This window comes from Phaenicophaeus curvirostris, chromosome 20 (genome assembly GCF_032191515.1).
Source record: "Phaenicophaeus curvirostris isolate KB17595 chromosome 20, BPBGC_Pcur_1.0, whole genome shotgun sequence".
Classification (NCBI taxonomy): Eukaryota; Metazoa; Chordata; class Aves; order Cuculiformes; family Cuculidae; genus Phaenicophaeus; species Phaenicophaeus curvirostris.
In genome coordinates, this window is record NC_091411.1 from 2,212,439 (window position 1) to 2,230,096 (window position 17,658).

Consider the following 17,658-nt stretch of genomic DNA (forward strand, 5'->3'; position numbering starts at 1 on the left):
GCTGGATTTGTGCTCTTTATCAGGCCAATACTCATAACATGGAGCCCGCTTCCCTTTGGTTAAGTACCAGAGATGGGAGAAAGGGGACTGAGTGTGGGGCTGCACACCTAGGGGTCAGCTGCTGCAGACAGATACAGCAATGAACTCAGATGCACTTCCAAGTTCCTCACCCTCCATCTCCTTCCCTGTTTCAGCAACAGCTCCTTGTAACGAAGTCTCCTTTTTCTCCCAAATTTATGGCACTGCATACCTGGAAAATGCCCACAAGACGTGATCTGTGTGTCGGGTCTGCGCAAACATGGCAGGGCTACCCACGCTCACACAACTGAGCTCTGGGTGTCAGTGGACTGAATTGCAATTTGTTTTATCCAGGCTGACTGCTCTGCTTGCTTTACTGAACTGCTTCTGCCAGAGACGTGCTGTTCTTCTTAAACAGGAATCTGCACAGACAGATTTCTTAAGTTGGTCTGAGTCAGTATCCAGAGGGGGACAAAGCCTGGCCTGGGACTCCTCTTGCAGGGCGCACACAGCATGACGGGGGCCTCATGCTCCCAGAAGAAGACCTGTGCCACCAGCCCTCTGAGCATTCTCACCACAGGAATGAGGCAGCTGGGACTTTGAAATGCTGTCCAAGTACAGGCACACAAGTCAGCATTCAGCTGTTGAGATCGAGCATGATGACCCAACAACCTTTCCTTTGAGAAAAGGCAGCGAAATTAATGGAAACGTCACATGGACCAAGTCTGACCCAGTTTCTGCTTAGATGATTTCTCCTGCCTTGCCAACTATTTGAATTCAAATCTTTCTTGTGCTCTTCCTAAGAATTCATAGCACAAGCCATTCGGTGCTTGCCTTGGTTGAAAGATATAATTTCTCGGGTTGAAAGGAATAATTAATGCAGTTCAACACGACCCAGGTGCTCTTGCCCAGAGCACCGACAAGAAACATGTGCCATACCTTTCACATTGAGCATCTGGAGCTGGGCAAGGTCTCCTACAGATTGTGGAAGACATTTTAAAAGATTCCTTTCAAGGTTTAGGACCTAAGGTATTAACAGAAAAGATATTCAAGATATTCTTCACACAAGTTTCAGGTCTTCTACACATCTTTGCTGTTGGGACTACTTTCAGGCCCAGAAGGAGAACTTGAAATTGGTTTTAGGCAAGACTTTCTGGGTTAAATAAAACCTATTTTCCAGAAGCCTTGGATGCAGGGTGTGCTGAGCTACCACAAGCAGTAAGAAACCCTGTTCACATACAACAGCAGAGCACCCTCCCATCCAGGGCAGTGCTCCCCATTCTGGCTCCCACAGGAGAGAAGTGACAGAACCTAAAGCAGCACATCTCACAGAGGGGACCAACAGAGTGCACTGTGACCCACCGCACTGAGTTCTCAACATAATCACCACATGGGAGAGTGGTAAAACCTGAATATTTAGGGAAATCAATGAGACTGGAAGCTCTAGCTCTGCTTGCTCCCAGCACTCACTTGGCAGTGTGAGCCCCTTGGAGTGACAGCCTTTGCACTAAGCTGAGTCTACATAATTCAGCATTCCTGCTGTTCTCCTGCCCTCCCTCTCCAATAAGCCAAGTCATTGAACAGATTCGACATTCTGAGGACCATCCTTTAAGTTGTGATTGATTAAAAATTAACAGCAGTAACCCCATATTTGCACTGTCCCCTAACATGCCCTCTACACTGGGGACACAGCCGCAAACCTCTTACCTGAAGAGATGTCAGCTGACCAATATCAGCAGGAAGTGATGCCAGCTGGTTGTCGTGCAAGTCCAGAACCTGGATTTCATCAAAGTTGGGAAAAGAACTCATGGTGCAAGAATTATTCATGGTCATTAATTACCTAGCAATGAAAATTACTTCCCTCCCAATGGGGCTTTGAAAAGCAGCTTAAGTTGTCAAGGAGACACAGGTACTTAATCCCTGTAGATCTTTTGAAAACTCAAGCCTGCATACAGCAATAAGCAAATGTAAGACTAGGGAGAGCAGGGACACCAAGGGAGCTGCTCCACAAAACTGGATGAGCGAACTGGATAAATCATTTCTATGGAGCCAGCCTGGCAGGAAAACCTATTTTCTGCAGGATCAGTGATCTGAACTGCTCCATGGAAGCTGAACTGCTCCAACACCAGCGCTGGTGTTGGGAGAGGACAGGACTATGCCTAGACATCTCTCTCCATGGGAAGAAGGGAGCTGCTGGAATGACTCTGCCTCTTGTGGAACCTCAGCAGAGGGTGGTGGAGCTGAAAGCCCTCAGCATTTATGACAGGTAAAACGATACAGCCCATCGCATACAGTTACCTGTCACCAGTTTCATTCACATTCAAATGACTCATCTCTGCAGGAGAGATGGATCTACCTCAAACACACTCAGCCCTGACTGAGAGCACTGTGAGAGGCTGTTGAGGGGGTAGTGTGGGATTACAAAAAGGATAAATGAGTCCTGGGACTGATTACGATTTTAAACAAACTGCTCAGTGACCACTGTCTCTACCCAGGAGACAAACCAGGGAAAGGCAGGTTCCACACCTTGTTACCAGTTCTTGGTGAAGACAGACAGAAGAGATTTATTTGGGCACGTGCGTTTGAATGCAGCTGGAATGCAAGGAAAATAGGCTGCAGAGTAACTGTTAAGAATCACAAATACCTTCAGAGTTATGAGACTCAGGAGGCTGCAGGACTTTGGAACTAAAGATGTCAGATTATTCGTATGAAGAATCAGCACCTGCGGAGGAAAAATCCCATTGAAACATGAACATAAGAGACCCTGCTGTCTAGAACAGGCACATCTGCTGAGATTTAACTGTGGAGGCTGTGTAAGAGTTCTGTAACTTATTTAGCATCATAAAAAATATTAAGATAGTGAGGGGATTTCATAGGTCAAACATTTAACATGAAATCTGAACAAGAGCCTAGTCCTTCACATGAGAATTATCATGAGATAGGGTAAGATAGAACCATCTCATCTTCCAGGACAAACGTTAGCTCTAAAGCACCCAGGCTGTATTAGTCCTTCCCAAATTGCTTTCTATGTAAAGTCGTGCAAGCGGCCAAATCCATTACAAGCAAACTTCTTCTGAAGCAATACAAACAACCACATGCAGTCATTTCAAACACAACAATACTCAAGCAAAATAACAGAACCAACTAATAATTTCTGATTGCAACATTACCTTCTTTTGCAAGACTTTACAAGTTGCAAAGGCCCCGTAAGGAACCTAAAAACAATTAAAAAACAGTCGTGTCAGAGTTCTCAAGATAATATCTTTGCAAGCACTGCCGCGGTGTCCACCTGTAAAGTGTGAATAGCTAACTTTAATGAAAACACAAGTGATATTTAAAATTACAGGTGCTGGTTTTGGCTCAGGATGCCAGTGCTTCCCAGACGGCTTCTATTTAAACCCTTGCCGTGGCTCCTCACCACACAGCAGTGTCATTCACAGCACCAAACAGACTGAGGCTCAGGCAGAAGTTCAAGTCTCGCTTGATTTAATAATCAATGTGCAGATGACTCAGGAGTTCAGGCATATTTTCAGTTAGTCATCACACAAATGTATCCTATGGCTTTGCAACCTCGGCAAACAAGCTGTGGTGGGCTGAATGAGAAAGGTGAGCAACAGGCAGGACCGGGTGTTCTCGCATGTGCCAGGCTCTGCAGGAGAGGGGCAGTCACGAAAGGGATACGCCAGAAAATTCAGCACAAACCAGCCAAAGCTGAGCACCGTGACCTGCTCTGCAGCATGAACTCAGACAAACTCTGTCCAGATTAATTTTAAGACCAAACTGACGGTTCACTTTATATATTGAAAAAATAAAGGCTCAAAAGAAACAGCAAGAGAGAGTTTTATGGAGTGAATGCAAAAGGAGCAGCTGGGGATCCAAGACCAGCTGCAGTTCCAAAGAGAGCTGGCTCGGTGCATCCTCCGTCTGCCACCTTTTCACCCAGGCGGGCTCACAGACCATCCCACACAGCTCAAACCTACACACAAGATGCTCTTAGCTTCTGTCTTGAAACAAAATATCCCAGAGTCTCAGCAGAGCCATTTCTTGCTGCACAGTAGACAGCTGTCCTCTCCAAAATGGTCCCAAATCTCTTCCCAAGAAGCAGTGCAGTATCTATGAGTTTGCCTGGCAATGGCATTCCGTGACAAAAGGTTACACAGGTCCCACCATTTTAGAAACAGGATACGATGAATAAAAACTGAAATTGAAATAGAAACAGGCTTCTGCTTAGCAGGACTGCTGGGCTGCCAGAATGAAAAGCTGTCTCCTCTGAAAGCCTGGCAGTCTGTCACTAACGGCTCACACACCAGCAGGCAGCTTGTTTCTAATTTCATTGTCTGCCATAAAGGAAGCCAAGCTGGAAGTGAGATTTTCATCCTTAATCAGCAGCCTATAACCACAGGTGGCAGACTTTGTAGCTCCAAGTTTAGAAAAAGTCAGCCTCCGGCAAGCAAATTCCCTTATGACTAGCAAAATTAGGCTACAAGGTCCCAAACTGGGGTCCTACCAAGGTACTGGTGGAGGGTATGGGACCACTCTGCCCTTGCCATTTTGCCAAATGAAAAAGGATTCCCAGGACAGAAATGCTGCAGGACAGGCAAGCTCCCATTGATGCAGGACTCCCATATGATGTAGGACTCCCATATGATGTAGCTCCCATATGATGTAGGACAGGCAAGCTCCCATTAAAGAAGGGGAAGAAGCCCCCAGCAGAGCTCTGTAGGCATGGGAAGAAGTGGACAAGGCCATTTCTGCCTCAAGGCTCATAGGGGTGATCCTAGATCTGGAAGTTGGTCACAAGAAGCACATGGAGGAATCAGATCTGTGAGCTCCTACTGGAAGTTGCAGAGAACATACCTCTGAGAGTTCACATTTGGATATGTCAAGAGTGTCACCAGCACCAGCTTCTTTTGCCTGTAGAGAGAAGATACACACCCAGAGAATCAGAGCATGCAGAGACACGTGGCCTCTCACTGCACAGTGACCAAGCAACTCAACCAGGCTCTCCCTAACAAACCCAATTACAGTTCTCTGCATCACGTAATGCAATGACCATGCTAGAAGCAAGGAGTGTGCTGCCACAACTGCAGCAAAAGCAGCTGGGAAACCAAACTGCAGAGAAAACCTTCTCGTGCAATAAATTTCTGCACAAAGAACCAAAGCACACGCTAATTCTGCAACTGTAACTGAAAGGATATGGAAAGGAAGCAATGGGCTCTCAAGCGCCAGAGAGGCCCTTCCTAGGAACAACTACAGTGCCATCCTTGGCTGCAGAGAGCCTGCTGTGTCACTAGCCTGTCACACCCCACAGATCGACCTTCTGAACTGTGCACAGACACCAAAACAACCTACCGGTGCCTTTTTGTTTCCCTGGGAGCTGCAGAGCCAGCTCTGCTGTGTAAGAAGGAGAAAGAACTCACTGCTTCTGCACTAAAGAGTTTTTCCGTGTTCAAACCAACTGAACCCAACACAGCTGCCAGCAGCAACAACACTGGACCAACCTCATCATAAGCAGCATTGCATCTCCAAAATTATTGTCTTAAATAAAAGGTGCTGCGCAAGGCAATAAAACTTGTTTACGTCAGTGCCTCTGTTAACTTCAGAACTGCAGATCCTAAACTAAGCACAGGCAATATAGAACAGAGAGATTAAACTCCACAGGAGTTGAATAGAAATCCTCCAACTCAATAAATTCAGTAACACTGGTTTCATTTTTGGTACATAACAAAATCTTCCTTTCCAAAATACCTTACAGACATCCAACAGGCATGAGAGCAGCCTGTCGAGGGGATCCTGGCCAAATCCTAGTCCAGGAAAACAAACAGCAGTGTCTAACAGATCAATTCTCTGAGTGAATAGGAAGAAAAGAAATGACAATGAGAAGCAAAAGAGAAGCACAATGAAAGCCAGGAATGATGGGAAAGGGAATGCCATAGGTTCCTTAGAAAGAAAAGCAAACTGGGAGAGTCGTAAGAGTAAAGGGGAATGGAGGAAAAAGGAGTCATGGGGTCTCAGATGCAACTGGAAAGAAGGTGGGAAGGGGTGGAGAACATCAAATGGAACCACGGAGGCAGAGAAGGATGGGAAGGTAAAGGGAGGTAAGCAATGCAGGAATTCTCTGATGTACATTAAGAAGAGGACCTGCTGTCTTGATGAGACTACGAACATGATCACTGGTAACACAGGGGACATACCAAGTCACTTGGTGTCCAGAAGTAGACACAGAGAAGAGAAACAGCCTTAGCATTGCTTACCAGGCACATTTGGTATTCAAGGCGCTTCCGAGCATCATCGCTGGGTTTCTTCTTACGGAAGAAGAGTGGCATCTTCAGTTTTGGCTATGCCTCTATCTCAGTGGCACAGATGATCAGCATAAACAAAGGTAGAGGGCTTCTGGAGCCTGTGTTTGCTGGGGAACCTGCACTGCGGAGCTGTGAACAGATAAAAAAGAAAAAGAAAAAAAAATCAACACCTCAGGAATGGTCTCCATTTAAGCCTTTCTCTGGCTTCATCCAACAGGCAGATTCCAGCACACCTCCAGGTGGAAGTGTCAGCATGAGCTGCAAAAGCACTGCTGTGTGTCTGAGATGGTCAATTGTGTGGGTCATTCCTGGGCAAGATAAATTCAGTGCAGCTGGAACACATACAGAGAAAAGCTGTGGAGTGGCCAGGAAAAGGCAGGGTCCACTCCAGCACAGGAACTGAGCAAGCTGTAAATGCATCAAGAGATCAAGCACCAGGGACAAAACTCAAACTACTTAAAGTCAGAGCCAATTCTGGCACAAAACCAAGCAACTGCAAAATGTTCTGGAATAAAGTGAGGGTGGAAACGTGAAAGACTCCTAATCCTGAGCATGGAGCTGCCTTCACCTTCCAGGGCTGGGGAGAATGAAGAAGACCTCAATGCTGTTCACACGCAAACTGTTTGCAAGGGGCTTGATGACACTGAGCACAGCAGAGCTGACCCCGGCACATCACGCCACCTGTCCCAGTTGCTTCCCGGGGCACAACGGGAACCCTGGACTGGCACCAGAATTGGGATGCCCAAGTTAAACTCAGCTTCCGAGTTTTAGGGGTTCTCTCAAGTTAACAAACCACTTGATTCATTTGTGTTCTAGGCAGAAGCAGCATCACACAGGATGATTTTTCCCATTTTAGCCACACAGTGAGATGAAAAGACCAAACACCAAATAGCTTACAGTCAGATTTTAAATACAATAAAGCCAAATCTGTTTCCAACAGTCTAATAAATGCCTGCCAAGCTAAAACAACTGCAGAAAAACTCTGTCTACAAATGAGAGCCAATGGCTGCTGCCACAGTCATGTGCCAGATGAGCTATCTGCCCCCCAGGGCACTTTGGAGCTTCCCCCAGGCTGTGCGTCTCCAGATCAAATTGCCACACTCCATTCTGGGCTTACAGAGCAGCCAGACCTTCCCCAGGTCCATACAGGATGGACAGCAGGAGAACGTTTTTCTGTTGATTCAATTCAACTCTATGCAAAGACACTGACTGGTGCAAGTGTAACAGGAAGAGAAGCTGGACCAGAAAGAGGAAAGAGTGGATCACAGTCAGATGTCTCATCAGATTCACCCAGGGAAGCTGGGGGAGGGGGCTCTTGATGATGACATCTTAGGATGAAATGTTTTCTTGTGAGGGTGGGGAGGTCCTGGCCCAGGTTGCCCAGAGCAGGGGTGGCTGCCCCATCCCTGGAGGGGTTCAAGGCCAGGCTGGATGGGGCTTGGAGCCCCTGATCCAGTGGGAGGTGTCCCTGCCCATGGCAGGGGTTGGGACTGGATGGGCTTTGAGGTCTCTTCCAACCCAAACCGTTCTATGGTTCCATGATTCTATGATTCTATGAAATCAGGACTGCAGGCAGGTGAAGGGGCGACAGAAACCAGAGTCGGCTCTGGAAGAGAGCTCTGAATCAGCAGGGGATTAAAGAGTGTGTCAGTGGGCTTCATGGGAAGGGTGAAGGGTGGAAAAGAGATGGGGAAACCAGCTGGTAAGTAGATGGGTACCAGTTGGGATGCTGGGAGAAGAGGGAAAGGAACCCGAAAGGGAAAGCTGAGCAATAAAGTCAAGGAGGAAAATGAATTTGTCTGAGTCTTTATGAGCGCAGGGGGCAAAAAACAGCAATGCAGGAAGAGCCCGAGCTGGGGCTTCTAGTGAACACGGGCTCACACAGGGAGTGGGTGCAGGCAGGACTGGGTCTGGCTTGGCAATAAGACTGGGACAAGAGAAGAGAGAGATGAAGTGAAGCCAAACTGGGGAGACTTAAACCGTCTGGGCAAGAAACCTCAGGGTTCACCAGGAACCTATGGAGCCATGATCAGCACCACACAGCAAAGAGGGTGAGCCCAGGCCAGAGCTGCCGCAATAACCGAGACACGCACTACGAAGCTTGCAAGGGAATTTCACTTTACAGTGGCTTTTCTTAAATATTGTTTTAATTATCAATTTTAAAAACAACACAAGACAGTCAGTACTTTGCCAGATCACCAGTGCACTCACCAGTAAACGGTACAATTGCTCAGCACAGTCAGTTTAGTGCTCAGTGAAGCTCACATGTGGCACATAAACAGATGGTTCTCTACCAGCTCTGTGCCTGCAAATTGGCCTCAAATGATACTGAAAAGTACGGAGCCACAGGACACAGCTCTTCATGCACAGAGATCACTGCAAGAACTATGCAGAGCTTTACGTAGATAAACCCTTGCTAAAAAGCAAAATACAACTTCAGTCTAAATGCATGGAAGCAACCACCCTTAACTTCACTTCAGAAACAAGGAGGCGAGGGTGTCTTCTTCCCCTGCACTGCTGTCACACCTCTGTACTGGAACTGGCTACAGGACACAGCACAAGGCAGCTGCAAAGCAACTCAAACTCTATGAGGTTCATAGCTCCTTCCCCACCCTCCCACTTTGGTGTCTTCTTTATACGTTCTGACTATTGAAACCCCCATCAGACTTGCCTGCCCCGAGGAGAAGAGGCAAGAGGAAAAACTCAGAAGATTAAGCAAGAAGGGAAGTTCTCTGGCACAAGCTACCCTTCGGACATGCAGGAAAGCAATCGAGAGCCATAAGCAAGGATCAATATCACAGACAGGAACAAAAGGGGGACATTTAAACGAGACACTAGGAGAAAGCGATGCTTGCAACGAGGTATCGGTAGCTTTCCTGAACATGTTTAGCTCTTTGCTGAAGACCAACTCTCTTGTTATGTCGTACCTTTCCCTGTCACAGCTGGACACCCAACCATGGGGATAATGAGAAATCACTGAAAGGTCACCCAAGAAAATACATAAGGATGTGAAGGCTGAAGGACAGGCTGGAACAGGGAAAGAATCATCAAACGATGAAGGATCAGAGACCTGTTAAGTGGATGGAACATCCTTTAAATGTCAAACCTTGCCTTAATGAAAAGACACATTAAATCTGCACCAGCAGAGCTGCTCCTCGCTCCGTGTGCTCTGCTGGCCATCATCCACTCTGAGACAAACACCCAGCAGTCAATAACAAGAAGGGCCTTGGCCACGTGACCATATTTTATATGACGTAATTTTTATTTCCGGAGTTATTGAAAGAACCGTGTGTCACTGCCCAGGACGGCAGCCGCCCTGCAGTGAGTGAGCATCCACAAACTGCAAATCCCTGTGGATCCACCTGCCTGAGCAGCAGCAACGCACACACGGGGTGAGAAAAGGGAGGGGAATGCAAAACACCATGTGTCCGCGGCTGCTTGGATGCTCTGAGTGAAATACAAACCAAACCCTAATTTTACAAACAGATGTTATCGAAGCAGAACAGCAATCTCGCTATATAAAAGGACACAAACCCCTATTTTTGGAATATTCTGGACATCATAAATAAAGCATGGCACTGTAACAGACAGAATGGGTGTCTGAAAGGAAGAGAGATTTTATTTTCTCTGGGAAAACATGGGAGCACAGTAATGCAGCAGTGGACCCGAGAGGGAGTCTTACTGAGATGCCGCCTAAGCCAGGAAGGACAGAGCCGTCCCAAAACCTCCCAGGCAGCACCCCTGCTCCCCGACAGCAGGGTCACCACGCGAGCAGCAGCAGCAAGCCCTGCAGCCCAGCCTGCACTGGAACAAGAGCAAGACCGAGACAGAAGGCAAACTGCAGCTTTGTAATTTACTCTCCCACCGCACGTCTGCTCTGGGTGCTGGAGAGCTGTCATCAGAGCTGCACTGCTCTCCTCTAACAACCAGGCTCTGCTCGACCCTCTCAAGGCCCTCGCCTGGCGACGCCCAAAACAAATCTCCTCTCTTCACCAGCTCCAGCTCTGCCTCTCAGTCTTTTCTTTCCCCCATTGTCACTACTTTCTTCTTCTCCTCTCAGGGACTCCCCGCAGCGTCCCCCTCCCAGGTTTCACACTGCTTCCACCGGTTCTCTTTCCTGGTCCTTCTCTTCTTTCCTCTTTTACACCAGCCATAATGGAGCCGTTCTGCACCTGAAAGCCCGAGCGCTGCCAGCACTGGCCCCGACACCTGCGGGAAGCAGCGACAATGAACACCCAAGCCACAAACACCCCAAGCACCGCCTGGCCCTGCCGAGGCAGCACAACGGCCTGTGCAGAGCCTCGGGCTCCCCTCGCCGCTCTGAGGGGCCGGGCTGCTGCCGGAGGGACCGCGCGACCACCAGGACCCCCGGGACCAGCGAGGCCACGATGATTCCCATCGATCCATAGCGACCGCTCCTTGAATCCTGTGTTCAGTTCTAGGCCCCTCACCACAAGGAGGATGTTGAGGCTCCGGAGTGAGTCCAGAGAAGAGCAACGAAGCTGGTGAAGGGGCTGGAGAACAAGAGGAGCAGCTGGGGGTGTTTAGGCTGGAGAAGAGGAGGCTGAGGGGAGACCTCATTGCTCTCTCCAACTACCTGAAAGGAGGTTGTGGAGAGGAGGGAGCTGGGCTCTTCTCCCAAGTGACAGGGGACAGGACGAGAGGGAATGACCTCAAGCTCCGCCAGGGGAGGTTCAGGCTGGACATTAGGAAAAGATTTTTCATGGGAAGGGTCACTGGGCACTGGCAGAGGCTGCCCAGGGAGGTGGTTGAGTCACCTTCCCTGAAGGGGTTTAAGGCACAGGTGGATGAGGTGCTGAGGGACATGGTTTAGTGATTGATGGGAATGGCTGGACTCGATGATCCGGTGGGTCTTCTTCACCCTGGTGATTCTATGACTCTGTGACACCCGGGCCCCTACAGCCGCCCCCCATGACCCCCCCCCCCCCATGCCCCAGGCAGACCCCGGTGCAGCCCCGCTCACCGCTCCCCGCCGCCATGACGCGACGCCTCCCTCCCAACCCCGGCGCGGGTCACGTGGGGGCGGAGCGCCCCGCCCTAACCATAGAGCTTCACAGAGCGCCCCGCACCAACCATAGAGTTTCACGCAGCGCCACCTGGCGGGGAGGTTGCCCTCCCGGCTCCTCTTGCCCCCCCGCGCCTCTACACACCGCGCGGCGCCGAGCTCTCGCGAGATCTCAGCGGGTGCTTCCGCTGCGCGCGCGGCGCTCTCGCGAGATTTTGGAGACTATAAATGCCGCTCGCGGGAAGGGGACCGTCTTTTCGCCGCCGCAGGTCGTAGGCCCCGGTCGCGTTTCATCCGCCGCCATCCGCGCCCGGCGCCGCCGCTACCACCATGCCGCCCAAGCTCGACCCCAACGAGATCAAAGTCGGTATGTGCTGGACCCGGGGCGGCGGGATGGATGGTGGTGTGGGGGATAGCGAGGGAGCGGCCTGGGGCGAGGATGGCGTGGGAGCGGCCTGGCCTGGCCTGGGACGGAGATGGCGGGGGAGCGGCCGGTCCGGGCCTGGGATGGCCTGGGATAGCGGGGGAGCGGCTGGTCCGGGCCTGTGGGAGCGGGGCTGACGCGCATTGCCGTGCCCGCAGTGTACCTGCGCTGCACCGGCGGGGAAGTCGGCGCCACCTCCGCCTTGGCCCCCAAGATTGGGCCGCTCGGGTTGGTAAGTACCGCGGTACCGGGGGGGGGGAGAGACGGGGGTGTTCCTGGGGCCCGTGGAGATGGGGGGAAGCTCTTGGATTGGGGGGAGGCTCCTGGGGTGCAGGGAGAAAGCGCTGGTGCTTTTCCCCGCCGTGCTTCTGGTCAGTTGGGCCAGGGCTGGGTTAGGCAGCGGTTAGGGGCAGTGTGACCCAGGATTGTAGAAGCACGGAATCACCAGGTTGGGAAAGACCCACCGGGTCATCGAGTCCAACCATTCCTATCAAACAATAACCCGTGCCCCTCAGCACCTTATCCACCTGTCCCTTAAACCCCTCCAGGCAAGATGACTCAACCCTCTCCCTGGGCAGCCTCTGCCAGTGCCCAGTGACCCTTTCCATGAAAAATTTCTTGCTAATGTCCAGCCTGAACCTCCCTTGGCGGAGCTTGAGGTCATTCCCTCTCGTCCTGTCCCCTGTCACTTGAGGGAAGAGCCCAGCTCCCTCCTCTCCCCAACCTCCTTTTTTTGAAGAGAGGACGTGCTGCTGTTCTTGAAATGATGGTTTTTATGAGGATCATTTGTTTTCTCAGTCCCCTAAGAAGGTCGGGGATGACATTGCGAAGGCTACAGGCGACTGGAAGGGGCTGCGAATCACGGTGAAGCTCACCATCCAGAACAGGCAAGCGCAGGTACCGAACGCCAGATGGGATGGCTCAGTGGTGCAAGCATTGGGCACAAACCAGCTCTGCTTGCTCCAGCCACGAGCATAAATCCCGGCAGGGTCGACTCAGCCTTTCATCCTTCCGAGGTGGATAAAATGAGTTCCACGCAGGAAACTGTGTGGGGGTCTTCAAGAAAGACCTTAAAAAGCTTGTGGGAGCTTTCTGCATGTTTCTAGCTTGAATCTGGGGAGTGTGCGCAGCAAGGGGCTTGCTGGCTTTGTGGCCTGGGAGCAATGGGAAGAGATTTGCTCACTTGCCAAAGTTGAGCTTTTATTCTCCGGTGGACAAGTTGTTCCTTGTACAGAGTATCTGATTAAGAAAAAAACTTTAAAGCAACATAGAAATTGTAGAATCTCTCCTCACCTAGGCCTGGAGCCACCCGCCACTATACCTGTCCTGCATTCTGTGGCTGGTATATTCCAGTGGTGAGCTGAGAGGAAGCCCCAGTCTAGGAAGCAGCCCTCCTCTGGTTGTGGGGAGGCCTGTGCCGAAAGGCTGGGAACAAGGATTTGCATCTCAAATGAGCCTGTGTAGTAGAAGAGAACCAGAACGCTGGGCTCGGGCAGTAGCGGTTCTGGCTCTGCCTGGTTGAGGATGTTTGTTAGTTCATGATTCTGCTTGGAGGAGGGCAAAACTGATCTCTTTTCATTTAGATAGAGGTTGTTCCCTCTGCCTCTGCTCTGATTATCAAAGCTCTGAAGGAGCCTCCTCGTGACAGGAAGAAGCAGAAGAACAGTAAGTTTCCGTCTAGCTTCATTTCTGAATGTGATCAGGCCCTGAGAGGGTAATAGGGACCTGCCTCTCTGGTGATTCATGTGAACTGGCAAATGAGTGCTGTGGGGCTGTGTCAGGCAGTGGGAATTCTTTGTTCAAGTGATGACAGCAGTTAAAATGCCAGAAGATTTGGGTTTGTTGGGAGATTGGGGGACACTGTGCCTGTGCTGTAATGTGGTCCCTGGCGCAGTCCGGGGGGAGCTGTTAAAAACCACTAGTCTGCAAAACATTTACGGTGTGTAACTGCTGGTCTGGGAACAGGCGTGGTGATCACAGCCCCACTGGGGTTCTAAACTCCCCATTGTGGTCTGAAAGCTGGGAATAAATGAGGTTGGGAGTCTAATGAGGGACAGGGAGGTGGGAGTGCTTTTGTTTACACAAACTCACTGGCGCTTTTGCTTTCCTTCCCAGTTAAGCACAGCGGTAGCATCAGTTTCGATGAGGTTGTGAACATCGCACGGCAGATGCGGCACAGGTCGCTGGCCCGAGAGCTCTCAGGTAAGTGCAGGAATTGGGGCAGCAGAGCCTGCTCTTGGCCCCAAGAGCCTGAGCGGGTCCTGATCCGGTTCTTGGGAGGCCCCCATGTCTGGGCTGGGGGAGCTCCTAGTGGAGCGTGGCTGCTGGAATGGCGCTGCGCTGGCTGTATGAGCCGGCCTCGCCTTCTGGTGGAGAGAGATGGCGTTGCTGCTGTGGTGAAATGCTGGCAAACAATCTTTCCCTGCAGGGACGATTAAGGAGATCCTTGGAACTGCCCAGTCCGTGGGCTGCAGCATTGATGGCAGGCACCCCCACGACATCATCGATGACATCAATAGTGGTGCAGTTGAGTGCCCAGCTGTAAGTATCAGTCTCTGGAACTGCTGCATTAGGCCGTTTGTGGAAGACTCCACTAATGAGCTCTGTTTGTTTCTTTCAACAGAGCTAGATCTGCAGAAAAGAAGTTGCCATGCAAAGGTTCCTTAAGTATTTTGTAGCACCTTAAATACTTAATAAAAGACCCAGTTGTCTGCACAGCATCGCTGGTTTAATGTGTCCTTGTGAGCAGTGGGGTTTGGCTGGGGACCACCTGCCCTCTGCACCAACCAGGGTGATGGTTCTTCACAGACTTAAAAGCTCAAGTGGCTCATTTCCCATTTGCTGCCCTGAAATCCCTGGCTTTCAATAACACTGAGTGTAGAGAAGCCTCATGCTGGTGCTCCCAAATGCTGCAAAGAGCCAGCATAGCTCACCAAGGCTTGAGTACAGCTTTGCCAGAGTGCAGGAGCTGGGTGAGAGCAGCTTTGTATGCCTGGCAGTGTGTATCCCAGCCTCGCCACTGCCCTTTGTGCCGCTGTGGGATTTCTGCTGTAGAACAGATTGGATTCTTTGCTTTTTCTCCTGGTATGAAGCAGAGAGTTGTTTTCTCCTGGTACCAGGACAAGCAAACAACACTATAGTTACTGAGATTAATATCTTTGGTGGTGTTTACCTCACTGAGGAGAAGTTCCTTGATTATGGGTGAAACGTGGTGCTGCAAAGGGCCAGACCTTGTCTTTCTTGGGTCTCCTGACTCCAGGAATGGTCGTCCTGGGGCAGCAGCATAAGCAAGCTCCACAGCCCCTCTCTACATGGTGTGTTCCAGCTCCTGGTGTAGTCTGAGAGACAGCGAAGCCATTTGTGTTGGCATTTCCCTTTGCATGAACTTTCTGTAAACCCAGTGCTACTGCTCGTCAAGAAATTCATCCTGAAACCTGGCTGAGCCACAAACCTTGTGTTTAGCTGTGAATATCCTGGCTGTTCCTGCCAGTAACCCTGCCCTGCAGGAGCACCACCAGCCTAACCTGGTGGAAAGCTGCTGCTTGTGGGCAAAAAGAGTTTCCCTGCTTGACTGCACCTTCTTGAAGGGAAGGCAACTTGCTTCCTTGGAATAGCAAAGCTCTTAGGATGGATATCTGTATCTGTCCTGCTGTGGATTGGGGCAGGGATGTTAGTACAGCTATTGTGGAACCCAGTGGGGAAAGAGCAAAAGCTTGAGCTGCGCCTTACTCAAAATAAGGTGTTAGAGGTTTTTAGGTAAAACTCCTGAAAAAGACCTTGGGAATGTCACCTTGGTGCTCTCAACCCGTGTGGATGTGAGGAACCTCTTGTAAAATCACCGATTTGATGTCTGGAGAGGTTCCTGTGTTTCAGGTTTGATCCTTGAAGCTGTTGCACCTCACAGTATTTGGCCCTTGGTTCTCACACCTGGAATGTCCAGCCTGGCACAGGGGTAGGGCTGGGCTGGGGTTAGAACCAAAGTTCTCCAGAGATCCTGGGGAAGCCTCATTCTCTTTCCAGCAAAGGCTGGACAGTACAAGGGATGACACGGGGACTTTCGGGCTGTGGGAAGCTCTGTGAAGCAGAATTCTCCTGGCAATAAGGATGCTTTAGCCGATGGGGATTGCTAAGCCGATGGGGAGCAACGAAGCTGGTGAGGGGGCTGGAGAGCAGGTATTACGAGGAGCGGCTGAGAGAGCTGGGGTTGTTTAGCCTGGAGAAGAGGAGGCTGAGGGGAGACCTCATTGCTCTCTACAACTACCTGAAAGGAGGTTGTAGAGAGGAGGGTGCTGGGCTCTTCTCCCAAGTGACAGGGGACAGGACAAGAGGGAATGGCCTCAAGCTCTGCCAGGGGAGGTTTAGGCTGGACATTAGGAAAAATTTCTTCACAGAAAGGGGCATTGGGCATTGGAACAGGCTGCCCAGGGAGGGGGTTGACTCACCTTCCCTGGAGGTGTTTAAGGCACGGGTGGACGAGGTGCTAAGGGGCATGGTTTAGTGGTTGTTAGGAATGGTTGGACTCGATGATCCAGTGGGTCTCTTCCAACCTGGTTATTCTGTGATTCTAAGAGCCCTATTACCAGCAGCATAACAGTTGTAGTTTACTTCAGCCCTAGAAGAGCTTCCTGAAAGAAAAAGTTACGAATGTTAATTTAGATCTATTTTCCAAAGGGAAATAGGGTCAAATTCTTACCAAGATGCTGAGCTGTGGGAGCCTTGGTCGCAGGAAGATGTTTTGTGAGGTCTGTTTGCTCCTCAGCAGAGCGGTGACAGTACCTAGGTCAACTTTTTTTCTTGCCAGTGTCTCTTCAGTTCTGCAGATAACAGACTTACCCTTACAAGGGAGCAGCCCTGGGGGAAACTCCCTGCCTGGAGCTCCCCCTACAGCGTGCAGGCCTGGAGTGGTGTACGGGGACCCGGGGAGGGAGAAAATAGTGCTGCTGCGGCTTCCCAGGGAGTGGGAGAGTCTGGTCTGCGAGTGAGCGGGGCTGCTAACACCCTGTGGGTCCTTAGAGTCTGTGCAGGGATAAGCTGGCACAGCAGGAGGATGAACGCGGCTGCAGTGTGGAATCATCTCCTGTGGTGTCAGGTGTACCAGGTGCTGCATTAGCTGCAGCCTCCAAAGAGAATCCTGGGTTCAGTTTTGGGCCCCTCGCTGCAAGAAAGACATTGAGGGGCTGGAGCCCAGGGGTCCTGGGGGGGGCTGAGGGCCCTGGGGCTGTTTAGTCTGGAGGAGGCTGAGGGGAGACCTCCTCACTCTCTGCAGCTCCTGGAAAGGAGGTTGGGTTGTGGTGGGTCCTGGGCTCTTCTCCAAGTGACAAGGCATAGGACAAGAAAAAAATGCCTCTAGTTGTGCCAGAGGAGGTTTAGGTTGGATATTAGATAAAATTTCTTTACTGGCCAAGTGGTGATGCCCTGGCAGAAGTTGCTCAGGGAAGTGGTGGAGACCCCATCCCTAGAGGATCCCCAATCCCTAGAGGGTTTCAAAAGTGTGTGGCTGCGACGTTTTGATGACCAGTCCCAGGGCTGGGCGGGGTGGTAGGATCTCCAGCACTGGAGATACATGAATCTTGGCCTGATGCTGACCTGGCTGCGACACTGGGTCCCTGCAGCCCAAGCTCTGCTGTGATTCCAGCACGCAGCCACAGGAGATCCAGGCAGGGATGAGTTCGAGCTCATTTAAAGTCTTTCTTGACCTTGATTGGAAGCCCCACCCCACCCTTTTTGGTGTGAGCCCCAAGAGCTGGTGCCTGGGGCTGCTTTGTGTCCCAGCTCACCTGCTGTGGCTTCTCCCCGACTGGGCAGGCTGGAAATAATTGGAAAAATGAACTTCTTGTGGTTAAGGGAAATTCTCCTGAGGTGGGATGTGTAACTTTTCCCATGCTACC

At 50.8% G+C, this 17,658-nt stretch overlaps 2 protein-coding genes and 1 non-coding gene across 6 annotated transcripts in view; 2 read left to right on the plus strand and 1 right to left on the minus strand.

The window, feature by feature from the left end:
• LRSAM1 (leucine rich repeat and sterile alpha motif containing 1) overlaps nucleotides 1–11,348 on the minus strand; it is a 28,312-nt gene extending 16,964 nt beyond the window's left edge. For 3 of the 4 annotated variants that reach the window (XM_069873575.1, XM_069873576.1, XM_069873573.1), the window contains exons 1-8: nucleotides 11,305–11,348; nucleotides 10,178–10,529; nucleotides 6,273–6,449; nucleotides 4,876–4,932; nucleotides 3,189–3,233; nucleotides 2,663–2,740; nucleotides 1,726–1,794; nucleotides 958–1,042 (exon numbers count right to left, since the gene is read on the minus strand). In XM_069873575.1, coding sequence (XP_069729676.1) covers nucleotides 958–1,042; nucleotides 1,726–1,794; nucleotides 2,663–2,740; nucleotides 3,189–3,233; nucleotides 4,876–4,932; nucleotides 6,273–6,344 — 406 coding nt within the window. In that variant the 5' untranslated portion in view covers nucleotides 6,345–6,449; nucleotides 10,178–10,529; nucleotides 11,305–11,348. The remainder of the gene's footprint in view (nucleotides 1–957; nucleotides 1,043–1,725; nucleotides 1,795–2,662; nucleotides 2,741–3,188; nucleotides 3,234–4,875; nucleotides 4,933–6,272; nucleotides 6,450–10,177; nucleotides 10,530–11,304) is intronic. The other variant, XM_069873574.1, reaches the window with a different exon arrangement.
• A 243-nt stretch (nucleotides 11,349–11,591) lies between these two features.
• Nucleotides 11,592–14,490, plus strand: RPL12 (ribosomal protein L12). The gene is made up of 7 exons (XM_069872972.1): nucleotides 11,592–11,713; nucleotides 11,929–12,002; nucleotides 12,569–12,667; nucleotides 13,354–13,435; nucleotides 13,886–13,972; nucleotides 14,199–14,311; nucleotides 14,394–14,490. The coding sequence occupies exons 1-7, from the start codon at nucleotides 11,677–11,679 to the stop codon at nucleotides 14,397–14,399; spliced, it is 498 nt and encodes a 165-aa protein (XP_069729073.1). The 5' UTR covers nucleotides 11,592–11,676; the 3' UTR covers nucleotides 14,400–14,490.
• LOC138729453 (small nucleolar RNA SNORA65) lies at nucleotides 13,079–13,207 on the plus strand. Its single transcript, XR_011338890.1, has one exon. It is a non-coding gene; the product is annotated as a small nucleolar RNA SNORA65 (small nucleolar RNA).
• Nucleotides 14,491–17,658: the final 3,168 nt, after the last annotated feature.

Coding starts and splice junctions, on each gene's coding strand:
- RPL12 (XM_069872972.1), top strand. CDS start 11,677: ATGCCGCCCAAGCTCGACCCCAACGAGATCAAAGTCG. Junction 12,003..12,568: donor AGATTGGGCCGCTCGGGTTG/GTAAGTACCGCG, acceptor TTGTTTTCTCAG/TCCCCTAAGAAGGTCGGGGA. Junction 13,973..14,198: donor GCTGGCCCGAGAGCTCTCAG/GTAAGTGCAGGA, acceptor CTTTCCCTGCAG/GGACGATTAAGGAGATCCTT.